The 16,173-nt window shown below is 38.5% G+C and overlaps 1 protein-coding gene across 1 annotated transcript in view; it reads left to right on the top strand.

Moving 5' to 3' along the window:
- The window catches only part of LOC150107269 (cGMP-specific 3',5'-cyclic phosphodiesterase-like), a 453,449-nt gene that overhangs the window by 318,355 nt on the left and 118,921 nt on the right, over positions 1-16,173 (top strand). Inside the window, exons 13-14 of the mRNA XM_090391769.1 lie at positions 6,244-6,351; positions 13,090-13,199. Of these exons, the coding sequence (XP_090247895.1) occupies positions 6,244-6,351; positions 13,090-13,199 (218 nt within the window). The remainder of the gene's footprint in view (positions 1-6,243; positions 6,352-13,089; positions 13,200-16,173) is intronic.

Raw genomic sequence — 16,173 nt, 5'->3', positions numbered from 1 at the left:
TCCCACTACCACACTATGCTTCTTGGGAAGTCAACAAGCATCCCCCCCCCCACTTCCCATTGGGTAAGGTATATCATGCCATGTAACGAGTTGCATGTTTGTAGCTGGTATAAATTGGAGGAATATGATGCTCTCAAGTAAATGCAACTGTTTTGCCAAAATGGCTGTTTGAAAGAAGCATTGTGATAGGATACCATGTTGCAGACTTATTGACAACTTGTTGACAAACTGGGCCATCTCCGGTCAACAGTCAGTGATGCCATACTGAGATGGAAGCACGGGAAGTCAACTGCAAGTGCTACATGTGCATCCTGAATGTGACTGTAGGGTGCCCCCAAAGGATAATATGTAAAAACTACCATTTATCAGTCCATCTGTTGAATGCAGAGTTCCAGGCATCAACTGGAACACAAATCTGCACAAACATGCAGAACCAAACCTACAATATGGGTTTGCATAATAGAACTGCAATATGCAAGCTCCCACGTTACCCAAACTGGCATGTCAGTGCTGCAAAGAGCATATACAGTGGGTTGCAGAAGTTTGAAAAGCTGTATTATGGAGTGACGAATCACACTACACCCTCTACTGAGCAGATGAATGTCTCTTATCAATCATATGATAAGAATTTTGGGCGACTCTTCCTGTAGGCATGTAATGATGTCCTGAACTGTTGTGGAGGCAGACTTCTCTTGACCTCAAATGATGATCCAGTTCATCCCATAAATATTCAATGGGGTTGAGTTCAGGGCTCTGTGGAGGTCAGCCAACTATGCAGTTCGAAGGTGGTAGTGTGATGGTATGGTCCTGATTTTCCTAGTTTGGCTTCAGACCATTGTTTCTGGTGCCATGAATATTGAACTCCAAGAAGTATTTGAACATTTTGTATAATGCAGTGCTTTCTACTTAATAGCATATTTATGGAACTTAGCACTGTCTATTTCAGCAAGACAATGCATCGTGCCATAAGGATGCTGCTCTAACTGTGTGGTTTTGTAAACATGAATGTCACCACAATTGGCTGCCAATTGTGGTGACCCTATTGAACATTTATGGGATGAACTGGAGTATCGTTTGAGGTCAAGAGACGTCCACTTCCACGACAGTTCAGGACATCATCACATGCCTACAGGAAGAGTCTCCCAAAATTCTTATCATATGATTGCTATAATACGCTTGTGGAAAGTATTCCCAATAGGATCACTGCAGTCATTGCAGTGAAAGGAGGTCCTACATCTTATTAAGGTGGGTGCCATGGCTGTTTGTTCCTCACACTATGGTGTCTGTTGACTTCTTTCCAAGCAATATATATCACCTTTTTCAACTATTTCCATCCCCAGTTTTGCATCATCATCAAACAACTGAATATCTCCCCTTTGCAAATATTCTGCTATATCATTAATTAATGTATGAATTAAAGAGTAGTGGTCCTGGTACAGAGCCCTGTGGCACTTCACTAGTCAACCTCATCTGTCTTGATTCCACTCCACCATCTACCACCTTCTGATGTCTGTCTATCAACCCCCCCCCCATCCATACCACCAATTTCATATCCATTCCCATTTCTCTAACTTATGTAACAATTTTCTCTGCAGTATTCTATCAAATGCCTTTGCAAAGTCCAGCAATGTCATAGTGTAGCCATTTCCTTTATCCATTTCTGCTGTTACCATATTATAAAATATGAATAAATTACTGAGCCAAGACTTCCCTTTTACAAAGCTATGCTGCTCCCTATAGAATATCATATTCCTATCCACGTATTACTTGATTTTACCTTTAACCAACTTTTCCAATACTTTTACCACCACTCTTGAGATATTAATTGGTCTGTAATTTGCTACTTCTGTCTTGGAGCTACCTTTATGTAATGGAATTATCTTACCCTCTTTCCACTCCCTCCCTTAGAACATTGCCAGAGTTGAGACTTAGATCAAACAACTTTGTCAAAGGCACTTCCAGTTCACTTACACATTCTCATAGCACAAAAGCTGACATACCATTGAGGCCAACTGCTGTATTCACATTGATATTTTGCAATATACTCTGTGTACTTCCAACCACCAGTTCATCTTTTTTTTTTAATGTTATAACACTGCAGTACCATGTGTGGGTACATGATTAAGAAGAAAAATGTAGCTAGTTGATATGTTTTATGAAGAGTGGGAGGTTGTTCTCAGTGGGAAAAACAGTATGGGAGAGATTGTTCTAAAGAATATAGGTGGATGGAATGAAGGAAGCTGATGAAAAAGTAGTTCATTGTGTTCAAAGCGCCAGTGACTGCTCTATTTCTTCTATGGTGAGAAGAAAGTGGAGGAATGGTAGCAGTCAATTCAGAGGAGCAATGCCCATGAAAGCATCTATAGAAAAAGGACAGTGCTAAAACAGAGCACCTATGATTAAGTGACTGAAGGGAGTCTGTGAGGGAAGAGCATCTATGAAGTGGATTTTCCTGAATATCATCAAGAATTCTTAGACGTCTTGGGTGCTCCACCCCAAATGTGGGAACAGTATTCCATAGTCAGACTGACCTCAGTGAGACTTATAGAGTGTTAGGAGTTGATAGGAAGAGAAGTAATGTTGAGAATGAAAAGAACACCAAGCTTTTCAGAGGCTAATTGAGTAATATGTGCCAGGATAAACTGGATGTGATATTCAATCCAAGAAGAGAAATTTGATCTTGAAAGGAAACTGGAACATTATCAAAAATGAGAGGGGGGGGGTGAGGTAGTATTTTTCTTGTGGGTAATAAGGTAGGCTTGAGTTTTTTTTGGTATTGAAATTTACTAAATTGTCTTTACTTCATTTCAGGATGCTGAAGGTTAGTGTTCAAGTCACTGGTTATGGAAAATCTTGAGGCATTTAACATTAGGATATACTGCAGAGTTTATCAAATGATGAAGAGTACTGTCATTGGCGATACTGTGAATGGGATTTGAAGTCAGAAAAAGGTAGTTATTGATTTAAAGAAGGAAGGAGTGTGGGTGAGAGTACTGAACTGAGGCACTCCAGCATTGATGGAGGAAATCCGATGAGATGAAGCCATCCACCATGATACATAAAGAACGACCAGCGAGGAAGCTGGTAGTCCAATAAGAGAGTGTAGAAGGGAGCCATAAGATGCAGTTTGTTCAGGAGGCCTTGGTGACAAACATGATCAAATGCCTTAGAAATATTGAGAGGAATAATATGAGTTTCTTCAAATCTTTCCATGGCCTGAGTATAAAGACCTCAATTCTCAACATAAGTCTCTGTCATGTCAGTAACTGCAAAGGCACCACTTAGATGATATATCTTTGCAAAGTGATCACTTAGTAACTGAACTATTTCTTTTGCTTCTGTCACTTTCTTACCACCAGCATGGAGTAAAGTTATCTTTCCATAATCATTCTTTCTCTTATTTCCTAGATAGCAAAAAAGACTCTTTTGATTTACTTTGGCCTGTTTCGCTAATTTTCTCTCAAAATCTGATTTAGCCTTCCTTACCATACTAGTTATTCCTCTTGCCTGTGCTTTATATTGCTTATGAGCATACTGATCACCTTTTCGTTTATATTCCTTTTGCAGTGTTTTCTTTTTTTTTCCAGCTCCTGCTTTATATTTCTACTCATCCATTTAATCCTTGCTGAGTTTATCTTCTTGATCCCTAGGTGTGCAGTCTGATACTGCCGTGCTCAAACAATCCCTGACCACTTTCCATGTGCTAATGACATTCATTCCATGTAGCTTTTTATGCTGTGCCACTGCTCCAAGTTGCTTCCTAAGTTTGTTGTAATTGCCAGTTTTGTAGTTCCACATAAACCCCTTCTTGACTGAAAATTCCACATTAAGTAACCTTCCAGGACAAGACTGCATGCTCACTTTTCTCATCAGAGGTAGAGTTGCTACTTTAGTTATAGATAGGTCTTCTGATGCTATTACCAGATCCAACACTCTCAAACCCCTGGTCCCTTCCATCACATGCTGTTTCAAATGATTATCCTTTAGTGACTGTATAAATTCCATTTCAATTTTACCATGTGTCTTCCTTTCAATCTATAACTCCATAGTTGAAGTCTCCCATGATAATTTGTTGGCCTGCATTCATTGCACTGCCGATGCATGTTATCCACATCTTCTTCTGGACCCCCCAGGTCTATAGCGGCAACCAACAATAGTATGTTGTGTCCTATTGACCTCTATCTCACACAGACAGACTCAAATGAACCATTTCCCTGAGATCTACAATCTTCCTTAACTTCAATTTTTGTTGTTCTTTAGGTATCATTAATAATACCCCTCCTCCTGCCTTATTTCCTCTATCTTCTCTAAAAGTGCAATATCCATTACATTCTATCCCTGTAACTATATCATTCTCTGACAACCAGATCTCACTGATGCCAAATTTTTTGGCGAAGTCAAGCTGACCAATGCCAAAAACTGCTTTCCTTTATTTCTGATACTTTGGGCATTTATGTATATGCATTTCAACATCCCCAGCCCACAGTTACCCTTTACATAATGTCATTACCTGCCCATTTAGATTCGAAACCTGGGAAAATGTACCTAGCTCTTCACAATCGTTCCGATACTCATCTATCCCAGGGGTGACTCTTTCCTCACAGTCATTCCTGCAGTCACGCTCATTTATCCCAGGGATGGCTAGACACATGCTTGATTGCTTTCCTCTTAATATCGCTAGTTTTCCTGGTTTTGCACTTACAAACTCTCACTGAATAACACTTTCTCCACTTGGAGAAAGTGTTGTTCATTGAGACAACTCCAAAACCATTCAAGTGCAGTCCATTAGGCATATACAGATCCCTTCATTCATCAAATTCACTTCACACATCTATAAACTACATGCTATTCCTCCTACACAATCTTCTCATTAACTCATTGGCAATCATGGCCCTTCTTCTCAATTCTGTCCTATCATACCGAGGCAGCAGACCCACAATCTGTACTTTCTTGCTCTTCCATCAACTATCCTCTCTCTAGTGACTGTATAAATTCCATTTCAATTTTACCATGTGTCTTCCTTTCAATCTATAACTCCATAGTTGAAGTCTCCCATGATAATTTGTTGGCCTGCTGTTTCATTTGTGCCTGCCAAAACAATTAACTTGTTCACTTCTTTCTTCTGCAAACTTACAGCCTTACTAATATCCTTTATCTGTGCACCTGGTAAACATGCTTTCATCGTGTTCTCATTAAGTATACCTGTTATCATCAAATCCCCATACAATACCAGTGGTGGTGGTAGATAGCATTGGTGTAGTTGGTGGATTGAGTGGTGGAGACAGAGAGATGTAGAGTAGGTGTCCTCCTTCGATGAGGCTTCAGACTCCCTGGAGGCATCACGTAATAATAATAATAATATTTTCTCCATTCTCCCAGTTTCTTGCACTTTTATCTTTTACCATTCCCTCTTTCTCTCTTTCTTTCTCCTTCCTGCTGTGCCACACACAAATCACTTTTCCAGTCACTTGAGCCCCCGTTTTGTTCGGTGAAGGAAGCTGCGTAAGCTTGCAGTTTCTTTCTACACTGGCATCTCATCATCTACATTACTACTTTCATTAACTTTCTTCAGACTGTCGTTCATATTTCATGCTCTATCATTCACTTCTTCCACCACATAACACTTTCACAATCCTGAATTATATCCTTGATATCAGTCACTTCATTCTTTCGCTCCCAACATGACTCACATTTATTGCTCACAAAACATTTCTGACAAATATTCTCTCCATTCTTACTCTCTTACCACAAACCATTCACTCTTAGTAGTGTATATATTAAACACATGCTACATCACACTAAATCCTGCATATTAATATCATTCAGCATTGGTGTCTTGACCACCATTTTTCTCATATGCATCAGTGCCATAACATAGAACACTTTTGAAAAATTTATCATGTAATAATAGTTATGACTAAACAATACACCTAACAATATGGTCAAAAATAAAGAAAATAACACCAATTAGATTTAACAATATTGCCAATATTTACTAAAAATAAGGACTTATCTGAGCAACACTTGTTTGCCAGCTGCTACTAAGGATGATGCTAATGTCCTCTCAAAATAACAATAAAAAAAATCCCACAAAGAAAATAATAAAAAATCTCATTGCAGGTGTGTGTATAGTGACATTATTCTTATACAGGTACAGTTTTGTTTGAACTTGTGAATTTTGAACTTTTTTACCTGAATTCTAATTTATTTATATTATAAAATTTAAAAATTTCCTTTATCTAGGTGCTTTGTCGATGGACTCTTAGTGTGAAAAAAAACTATCGACCTGTGATATACCATAACTGGAGGCATGCCTTGAATGTTGCACAGACAATGTTTGCTATGTTAACAGTGAGTAGGCATACTTTTGTATTCCAAAATATGAACATCAAATGAACTTAATACTGTAATTTCTTCATGTATTTTTATTGTGCTTTCACTAATAAAATTTTTGAATGATGATGATATAGTTTTGAAAGCTTTTAATATATCCATACTTGTTCTTAAAAAGTATGGAAGTATTAAAGAGAAAGAACAGTAGAAATAATGCTGGATAAGGGAGTCTAATATACAGTGATGTTATTATTATTATTATTAACATCTAACCTCCATGAAGTCAGAGACTCATCATGGGAAGTAATAACTATCACACACAAAAGCTCATCCAACCATGTCTTAAACTGATTCAGTGTGTTTACATTCACAACACAATCAGGTAATGCATTCTGCTCACCAACCACTCTCAATGCAAAGAAACCTGCTCCCTTCTCCTTTTCTCACACCCTCCTTTCACAGTTTCAGGGATAGCCTCTTGTTCTGTCCTCCCCCCCCCCCTCCCAGTCTTTGAAAAATTTCTTCCATGTTAACCTGGTAACAACTCCTGACCAACCTACATGTCTGAATAATATCTTCCTCTTCCTTCTATTTATGAAGTTTTGCAATTATATTCTTTCAATCTGTCTTCATACCCCCACATTCCAAAGACCAGTTACCACCTTTGTGGATTTTCTCTAGATCCCTTCTTACATATCCTCATCACCTTGAAAACCTAGTGACCAACTCTGTGCATAATAATCCATATGAGGCCTGATCAAGGCCTTATAGAATGGAATCATAACATCTTCATTTCTGCCAATATCACAACTTGTGCAACATGACCCCTAAACTTCAGGTTGTTGTCTATTACCACCTCCAGATCTCTCTCCCTCCCCCCCACCTCCTTGCACAACCGGCCTGGTTGGCTGAATGGTTAGTGTATCTGCTCTCCAGCCAAAAGGCTGCGGGTTCAAATTCCGCCGTGGGCATGGATGTTTGTGATTGTCTATGAAAATACTAGTCGTGGTCAGCAGTAGATGGCGTTGGTGTAGATGATGAGGGTAGTTGCGGTAGAGATGGAGAGCAGGTGTCCTCCCTCGATGAGTCTTTGGACTCCCTGGAGGTGTTACGTAATAATTTCCCCACCAAAAGTATATTTTGCATCCCATTATAGCTTACCAAATTTCAAAACCTTACACTTTGCAACATTCAACTAACATTTCCAATTTCCTGCCTATTCATACAATCAATTCAAGGCTTCCTGAAAGGCCATAACATCTGCTTGACTCTGCATGGCTTTCCCCAATTTTGTATCATGTGCAAACAATTGCATATCACCAGTAAAAACCCATCCCAGTATCATTAATATAAAAATTGAAACAATAGCCCAACACAGGCTCTTGCAAATTAAAGATGCCAAGAAATTATATTCTTGGTTTTGTCCTTTATTTATCTAAGTGTAAGTTTGTGCATGAATTCACTTCATGACTGGGCTACTTGCATATAGAGGCCAATGACTTCACACGAATTTCCTTGGTATCCCATAATGCAATGCACATATATCCTTATGGACATGTATAATGTTATGCATTATAGGAAGTGTGACTGCCCAGACCATTTTTGACTTTAATTGAGATCTCATCAGTGGGAGCCAGACCCAAAAGTGATACCAAAATTGAAGTAATGCAGAAGTCATTTTCCATATATGAGGGTGTTCTGAAAAGTTCTCGACCTCAACCATAGATGGCAACACTATTGGCAAGATTTTTTTTCTAAGTTGATACATCTGTCATAAGCATCCTTGTGAAATTTCAAGTCATTCTATCAACGGGATATATGAATTTGTAGTGAGGCAACATATTTGACGACCAACCCAAGAATAGACTGTGTGAAACAGTGCATACTTCAGTGGTGACTAAGGGCCCTGAGGTCATGACCTTGGCAAACTCATTAGTGATCATTAGTGAAGCAAGGTTCGCGAAAAGAGACAAACTTCTGGGAGGAGCTCTCTCATGCATTCAAGTGCAACATCATGGAAACGACCGTGACTGAAAGCTGCAGTACAATAGGAGTTGGTGGTCAGAAAAAAAAAAAAAGGGGAGAGAGTAGAAGGAAAGTGAAGCAGGAAGGAGGAAAAATTAAAGGGGATGTGATCGAAGCACAGAGGGATAGGAAGCGTTGGCCGTAGAACAAAGGGTGCCAGTGCAGATGGTCAGATGAAGTTGGATGAAAACCCCTAAGTGCAGACCAACGAAGAAGCTCAGGACCAAGTGGAACCTCAACCGCGATGTCCTTCTAGAAGGGTTCATAAGTCCTGGAGATGCATGGCGGAAAATTCCCACCGACAGCAAAGTTCCAGTTTGCATTGATCCAAAAGGGAGAGTGCTCCACAAAGTGAGTTAAGTCCAACCAGGGTTTGCACGTGGTGACGAAGTGTGACTGTTGCTGCATCAAATGGTAATATAAAACTTTGCTATATCTAAAATATATAAAGATGTTGAAGGGTGAAGCAGCCAGCAAAGGAAGCTGAGGCTATTTGTCGGTATTGGAACTTATAGAGACCTTGGACTGGTAGTCTGAAGACCCATGTCATGTGATCTTCACATCATGCATATACAGGGTGTTCGGGATAAATTTGACATATTTATAATTAATTATATTTTTCCGTAAGTTACATGTATTAACACACACTTCTCTTCATTTAAAAGTTTGGACCCTTCTTCATTCATATACAAGATGTCAGAAAGGATGGATAGCTGGAACCCACCTGAATCATGGAAGAGAATAACTTGTATCATGATGATTCGTGCCCGCCATCAAAATAAGGATATTACGACTGCTGCCCAATGCTCCCTGAATACAGTAAAAACAATCAGGCATGAACTAGAGACTTGCAATGGTGACTACGAGGATGTAGCAAGAAGAAAGATCCCTAGCAGACGATCTGATTGCGTTCGTACAGCAGAATTCCTCGCAAATCTGCAGGAACAGGTGTTGAAGAACCCTGGCATTGGAATTCGGGCTTTGTTTGTGGAGTTGCTAACTGTAGTCAAGCCCTGGATAACAAGGGTAGCCAATGGTAGGCCGTATGTATGGCAGCAGGATTCGGCCCCTTGCCACACCTCTGGGAAAAGTCAAAAATGGTTGTCTGAAAATTTCTACGACTTCACCAGTCCAAATGTTTGGCCTCTAAACTCCCCAGACCTTAACCCCATGGATTATTTTGTATGGGGCGCAGTTGAAAAAGACACCAATCGCACTTCCAGTAATACAAAAGCCCAGTTAATGGATAAAATTAAAACAGTTTTTGCGGCCCTTCCCAGGGAGACTGTAGCATCAGCTTGTTCGAGGTTCCGAAGCAGAATTGAAGCTGTGATCGATGCTAATGGTGGTTATTTTGAGTAAATCTTGTTGATAGTATTGTAATTAACTCTGCCTGTAATGTTTTTTTGTCAATTCATTAAATTTAATAGATACAAAGAAGATTTTCTTTTTCCTTACGAAACTGTCAAATTTATCCCGAACACCCTGTATATGTGTCACTTTAGCAATCTCTCCAGAGATCCATATTCAGATAATTAGTAGTATATGCTTATATCTATAACATTCTTAGAAAATAGCAATCTTGTCCTATTTGAAATTGTCATGTATTACCATATAGATCATTTAAAGTTTGAAATAACAATTAACTGATTGAATGATTTATGTTCTATGTGCCCTAATCTTGTTAAAATTAAATGTTGTTTTTCTTGTTAAATCCTGGTCACTGAATAATTGTGTTTGAGAATGACATTGCCACTCACCAACACATGAACTGTGATAAAAGGGGAAAGAGTATCTAAATAAATTTAGTAAGGCTAGGAGAGGGCACGACTGCATAATCCCTGAATCCGTACACCATTCTATCTGACTTGGGTCAAGTAAGATAAATGTCGGATTCAGGAAGGGCCCGCGACATTCAAGGAGTGACTCTAATTGGTGCAGAACAAAGAAATTTGTTAGAGTCCGTGATCCAAGGGAGCTTTAGATCCCAGGTCACAAGAAGGCACGCTAACAGGCCATATACAAGGCTCAGAACAAATATTCCACGAAGTGGCGACGTAACAGTTCCATCAGCAGGAAAGGTTGTGGCATCGGTGTTTTGGGATGCTAAAGGCATTTTGGTTATTAATTATCTTGAAAAGGGTAAAACAATAATCGGGGAATATTATTCCGATCTTTTAACTAGACTAGACGAAAATATTCGTGAGAAAAGACCTGATTTACAGAAGAAAAAAATCATCTTTCATCAGGACATTGCACCTGCCCACAAAGGTGTTTTGGCATTGGGAAAATTAGGGATCTGCACTATGAATTGTTGGAACATCCAACCTATTCCCCAGATTTGGCTCCCTCTGACTTCTATCTCTTCCCAAATCTAAAATTCTTCCTTGCTGGTCGGCGTTTTTCTTCGAATCAAGAAGTGATTGCAGCTGTAGAGTGGGTATTTTGCAGATCTTACTGAGAACCACTACAGGGACGGGATAATGGTGCTGGAATAAATGTATTAGTCTTAAGGGAGATTATGTTGAAAAATAAAAATAATTTTGAAATTATAAATTTGTTTTTTCATTTAGGCCGAGAACTTTTCAGTCCACCCTCTTTCAAGCAGCTGAAAGGTGTTATGCTTTTTACTAAAATACTCTGGATTAGAGATAGATATTGAAAGGTTTTTCACTTGGTTATACTATAAATTAAAGATGCCAGGAAATTATATTCTTGTTTTCATCCTTTATCCAAGCATTAGTTTGCACCTGAAGTCATTTTTGGCATCTTTAATTTATAGTATAATCAAGTGAAAAACCTTTCAACAGACTCCTGCAGTACACCACTAGTGATTTTCCTCTTTTAGGATACTGCACTCCCATATACAACTTTCTGATACCTATATGATAGTCTGTCACAGATCCAACTCATTATAGTACTGTATGTGCGTCTCCCTTGTTCAATACATTTGTCACTTTGTTATAGTACATAAGTAAGTTGGTTAAACATGATCTCCCTTTAAGAAACCCATGCTGACAATCGCAGAGAATACTGCTCTAAAACAGTGTACAAATTTTAACTATACAGAAGGCTTAAGAGGGACTGAATCAAGATTATGCTTTTGAAATAATAATGTCATCCTCATTCCCTATGTCTGGGATACTTCTGAAAAAATAGCCAGAATTTTAAAAAAACACAATCGGTGCACTGTGTTCAAGCCTCACTTGAAAATGCTCTCCTTGTACAATCCCCCTAACGAGTCTCTCTCTCTCATCCTCAAAGTACCTGAAGTTTATAGAGTTCTTTTCCTGCAAGTTGACTGGAAGATGCCCCATCTGTATAGATGAACATAAAATATACATCTGTAGTCATGACTATGGTCAGTCTAGTCTAGAAGACCATGCATTGGACACTTCATACAGAATGAAAAAAGCACTCTTCTTCATTATAGAAAGTTTAGAAATGAAAGGCTTTTAGAATCTGGCTACCCTCAAAAACCAAACTAATCTAAGTAAATATAGATGCATTAAATGTCTAAAAATATGTGAGGCATTAATTCTCATAGATCCATGTTACATTCAAGGTCTGCAATGATGCTCATAAAGGGCAAAAGTCTAGAGTCATAGCTAGAACTAGTTAAAGACTCTAAACTTACGTCTACTGAGTTTCGTTTTTTATTGTATTGCCTTTGTTTTTATTACAGTTCTGTATATTGTACTCCCTGAAGATATCTCTGTGACTGAGACGAAATAGTGAAAATATTTAACATTGGTTTAATCATTTCTCAGGGCTTTTTTCACTCCATTAAGTCTTTAACATGAGTTCTTCTCAGCACTTAAGTCTAAGTGCATGTTGAATGTAGTGCCATTATGCATTGCATCTATTTCCTAAACCAGGGTGCTACTGTATTTAATAAAAATAATGCAGAAAATATCACATAGTTCACATATAATTTTTTCTTTTTTTTTTAAACCATGATTCATGAAATGTAAGTCAGACTTCAGTTGTCAAGTTGTCATTGTCAGCTGTGGTTTCTCAGGTTAATTTGTCTGCTTTTATAGCAGACAAGCTGGGAACTATGGCGACATATGGCACTAATGTGCACCCCCCCCCCAGCATATAAGAAAAAAAATGCTGGCATTTCTGAGCTTTTACACAGAATTATATAAAAAGGATTACTGGATACATTAAGTGCATCATATCTTTAATGTGATTCAGATCTATATCCTTTTATACCAAAAACTCAGTCTTAAGATTCAGTATACAGGTATGCGATTAGTGAATCTATATGATTTTAAGAACTTGGCAGTTTAACTTACTAGGGCAGAGATTTGTTGGAACAAATGAGAGTTTAGATTTTCATCAAACAATTGAATATAACAATCAATCTTCATTTTGTTTTGAGAAGTATTTACTATAAGATAACCTCCATTAATGAATAAAACTTAAATTTGGTGTAGTAGAAGAATGAAATGGTAAGCCTGAATGAATAACATCACTTGGAAAAAAAAAAAAAGGAAAAAGATATGGCCTGTGCATCCAGTTACTATAATTATATCATTACCACTGCTTCATATCATCTAAACTCGGTGTTCTGTTGGATTGGAATTTCTTATACTGTATTTTCTTAAGAAAATATAGTATAAGAATTAATATATGAATACAGTATAAGAATATAACAATATAAGAATATAATATAGAATTAATTCTATGAAATATTAATGGTGAAAAATTTATTGTTATTTTCAGACAGGAAAAATGAATGAAATGATGTCTGATCTTGAAATCTTAGCATTACTTGTGGCTTGTCTGTGCCATGACTTAGACCACAGAGGTACAAATAATTCTTTTCAGACCAAGTAAGTTTTATCATCATCATCATGAATTTCTTGATATGTACCAATAAGGGGCATTGAGGTTACTATGACAGCACTACATGATTAAGTTTACATTATTATTAATCTCCTATCAACAATTTTCCTCCAAATCAATCTATTACTTGTGAGCACTCCAATATTGTCATATTGGAGACATTACACTGTCTTGTATACTGCTAGTTTTGTGTTTTGGCTAATTTCTCTCTTATTCCATATAAATTTCTTCAGCTGCTACCAACCATACCAGTTTTTCTTATTATTATTATTATTATTATTAAACAAGACCTCATGGAGTCAAAGACTCATCTAGGAGGTCCTTTTATCTCACACACATCTCATCATACCGGGTCTTAAACACATTCAAACTCCCTGCAGACACCACACTCTCAGGCAAGGCATTCCAATCATTCACAACTCTGCACGAAAAAAACCTGCCTCTCACTCCCCTACTCACACCCTCTTTATTCAGTTTCCAGGTATGACCTCTGGTTCTCCCCTGATCTCCCACTATTCTCTGTAGTATTTCTCCGCCATTGATCTTATAACAACCCCTTACCAACTTGTAGGTCTCTATCATATCTCCCCTCTTCCTTCTCTCCACTAGACTCTGCAAATTACATCTTTTCAATCTTTCCTCATACTCGACATTCCAGAGGTCAGAGACTACCTTAGTCAGTCGCCTTTGGACCCTTTCCAACATCTCTTCATCCTTCTGAAAACCAGGTGACCAAATCTGGGCACAATAGTCCATGTGTGGCCTAATCAAAGCCTTATACAATGGAACAAGAATCTCCCTACTTCTACACGTCAGTGTCCTCCTCATCATTCCCAGAAGTCTTTGTGTTGTCTTCACAATTTTGGCGATGTGACCCCTAAATTTTAGATCCTTATCCACTATCACTCCCAGATCTCTTATTTCCTCTACTTCCAACAATATATTCTCACCAAGCATAAATTCTGCATCCCATCTTTGTTTTCCAAATTTTAAAACCTTACATTTTGCAACATTGAACTCACATCCCCATTTGCTTGCCCAATCACTCAGTTTATTCAAGTCTTCTTGCAAGGCCACAACATCTTCACTACTCTTTATGGTTCGTCCCAACTTTGCATCATCTGCAAACAACTGAATATCTCCATCCAAATCTTCGCCAATATCATTAATATACAAGTTAAATAGTAATGGCCCTAAAACAGATCCCTGAGGCACTCCACTAGTGACTTTCCTTTTCCTGGATATTGCACCCCCATACACAACTTGTTGATACCTATCAGATAGCCAGTCTCCAATCCAATGCACTAATCTAATATCCAACCCCATCTGCTCTAGTTTGACTGTCAACTTATCATGAGGTACTCTATCAAAAGCTTTTGCAAAATCCAAGTATATTACTGTGTATCCTTCTCCTCTGTCCAAGGAAGCAGTCACTTTATTGTAATAAGTAAGTAGATTACTAAAACACGACCTCCCTTTAGCAAATCCATGCTGTCCATCAAAGATTATACCATTGTTGTCAACCCAACTCTGGATCCTAGTTCTCACAAGCTTCTCCAACAACTTAACCACAACACCTGACACACAGATAGGCCTATAGTTTGATGCTTGAGTTCGATCACCTCCTTTATGAAGTGGCACAATCTTGCCCTCCTTCCACTCTTTAGGGACTTGACCAAGCACAAGACTCGTATTAAAAAAAATATGTCAAGGCAGGTGTCAACTCTCTGGCACATTCCTTCAGAATACGCGGTGATATATTATCAAGTCCCACAAGTCCCTTATTTACATCTAGTTTACTCAACTCCCCAAACACCTCTTGCTCACTTACAGTCAGTCTCTCCTCCCCATCATCAACTGCTCTTAATCTCTCCATGAAGTCACATTCACAAGATTGAAAGATATTTATGAACTGCTCATTAAGTATCTCCACCACACATTCTGCAACAGCTGTCTTTATACCATTTCCTCCAATCAATATCATCCTTCCATAATCATTCTTTCTTTTGCTGGCTACATATCGAAAGAACTCCCTAGGATTCTTTTTAGCTTCATTAGCTAACTGCTGTTCATACCTCTCTTTAGCTACTCTCACCAACCAAGTCACTCTCCTTGCCTGGTCTTTGTAGAACTCATGAAATTGGTTACTTCCACTTCTCTTATGCTGCCTCCACAATGCCCTTTTTCTCTGTATTGCATGCTTAATCTCTTTATTCATCCATCTCACACCTAACTTATTTAACCTTCTCACCCGTGGTATACATTTAGACATTGCATCCACTAAATATTTTTTGAAAATCCCCCAAGCTGCATTGATCTCTTTTCCAGCTAACTCCTCATTCCATGCTACACCTGCAAGCTGTCTCCTGAGCTCTTCATAATCACCCCCCTTGTAGTTCCACATATACCCTTTTTTCACAGGGGTCCTTGCACTGCTGGCAACCACCCAAGTAATCACCTCATGGTCACTTTCGCCAATTGGTGGATGATTTGATACCTCATTGATAATTACATCCTCCGATGAGATGACCAAATCCAAGACCCTTAATCCTCTTGTGCCCTCTGTTACATACTGTCTGAGGTAGTTATCCCTCAAAAACTCAAGAAACTCATTTTCTTTACTTCCAGTTGCTATCTCTTCATTCCAGTCAATATTGCCATAATTAAAATCACCCATAATAATCACCCTTTTCTTATTTGCTTGGCTTATTTGACTACACATTTCACTATCACCACCATCCACATTACCAGGTCTATAACAACATCCCACCAAGTATTTGATTCTATTCACCTCTATCTCACACCATACTGCCTCAAAACCAATGGCCCCATTTCCCTCTTGCATCTCTACCTTGTATGGACATAACTCTTTCTCTATCATCAATAGCACTCCCCCTCCCTTTTTACCCCTTCTATCCTCACGAAACACATCATACCTTTCCATCTCTATTCCTGTCAGGA

This window comes from Typopeltis vanoorti, chromosome 4 (genome assembly GCF_054136105.1).
Source record: "Typopeltis vanoorti isolate ZY-2024b chromosome 4, IOZ_Tvanoo_1.0, whole genome shotgun sequence".
Taxonomy (NCBI): Eukaryota; Metazoa; Arthropoda; class Arachnida; order Uropygi; family Thelyphonidae; genus Typopeltis; species Typopeltis vanoorti.
Note: the sequence above shows the minus strand (reverse complement) of the source record. Positions and strands in the feature narration are given on the sequence as shown.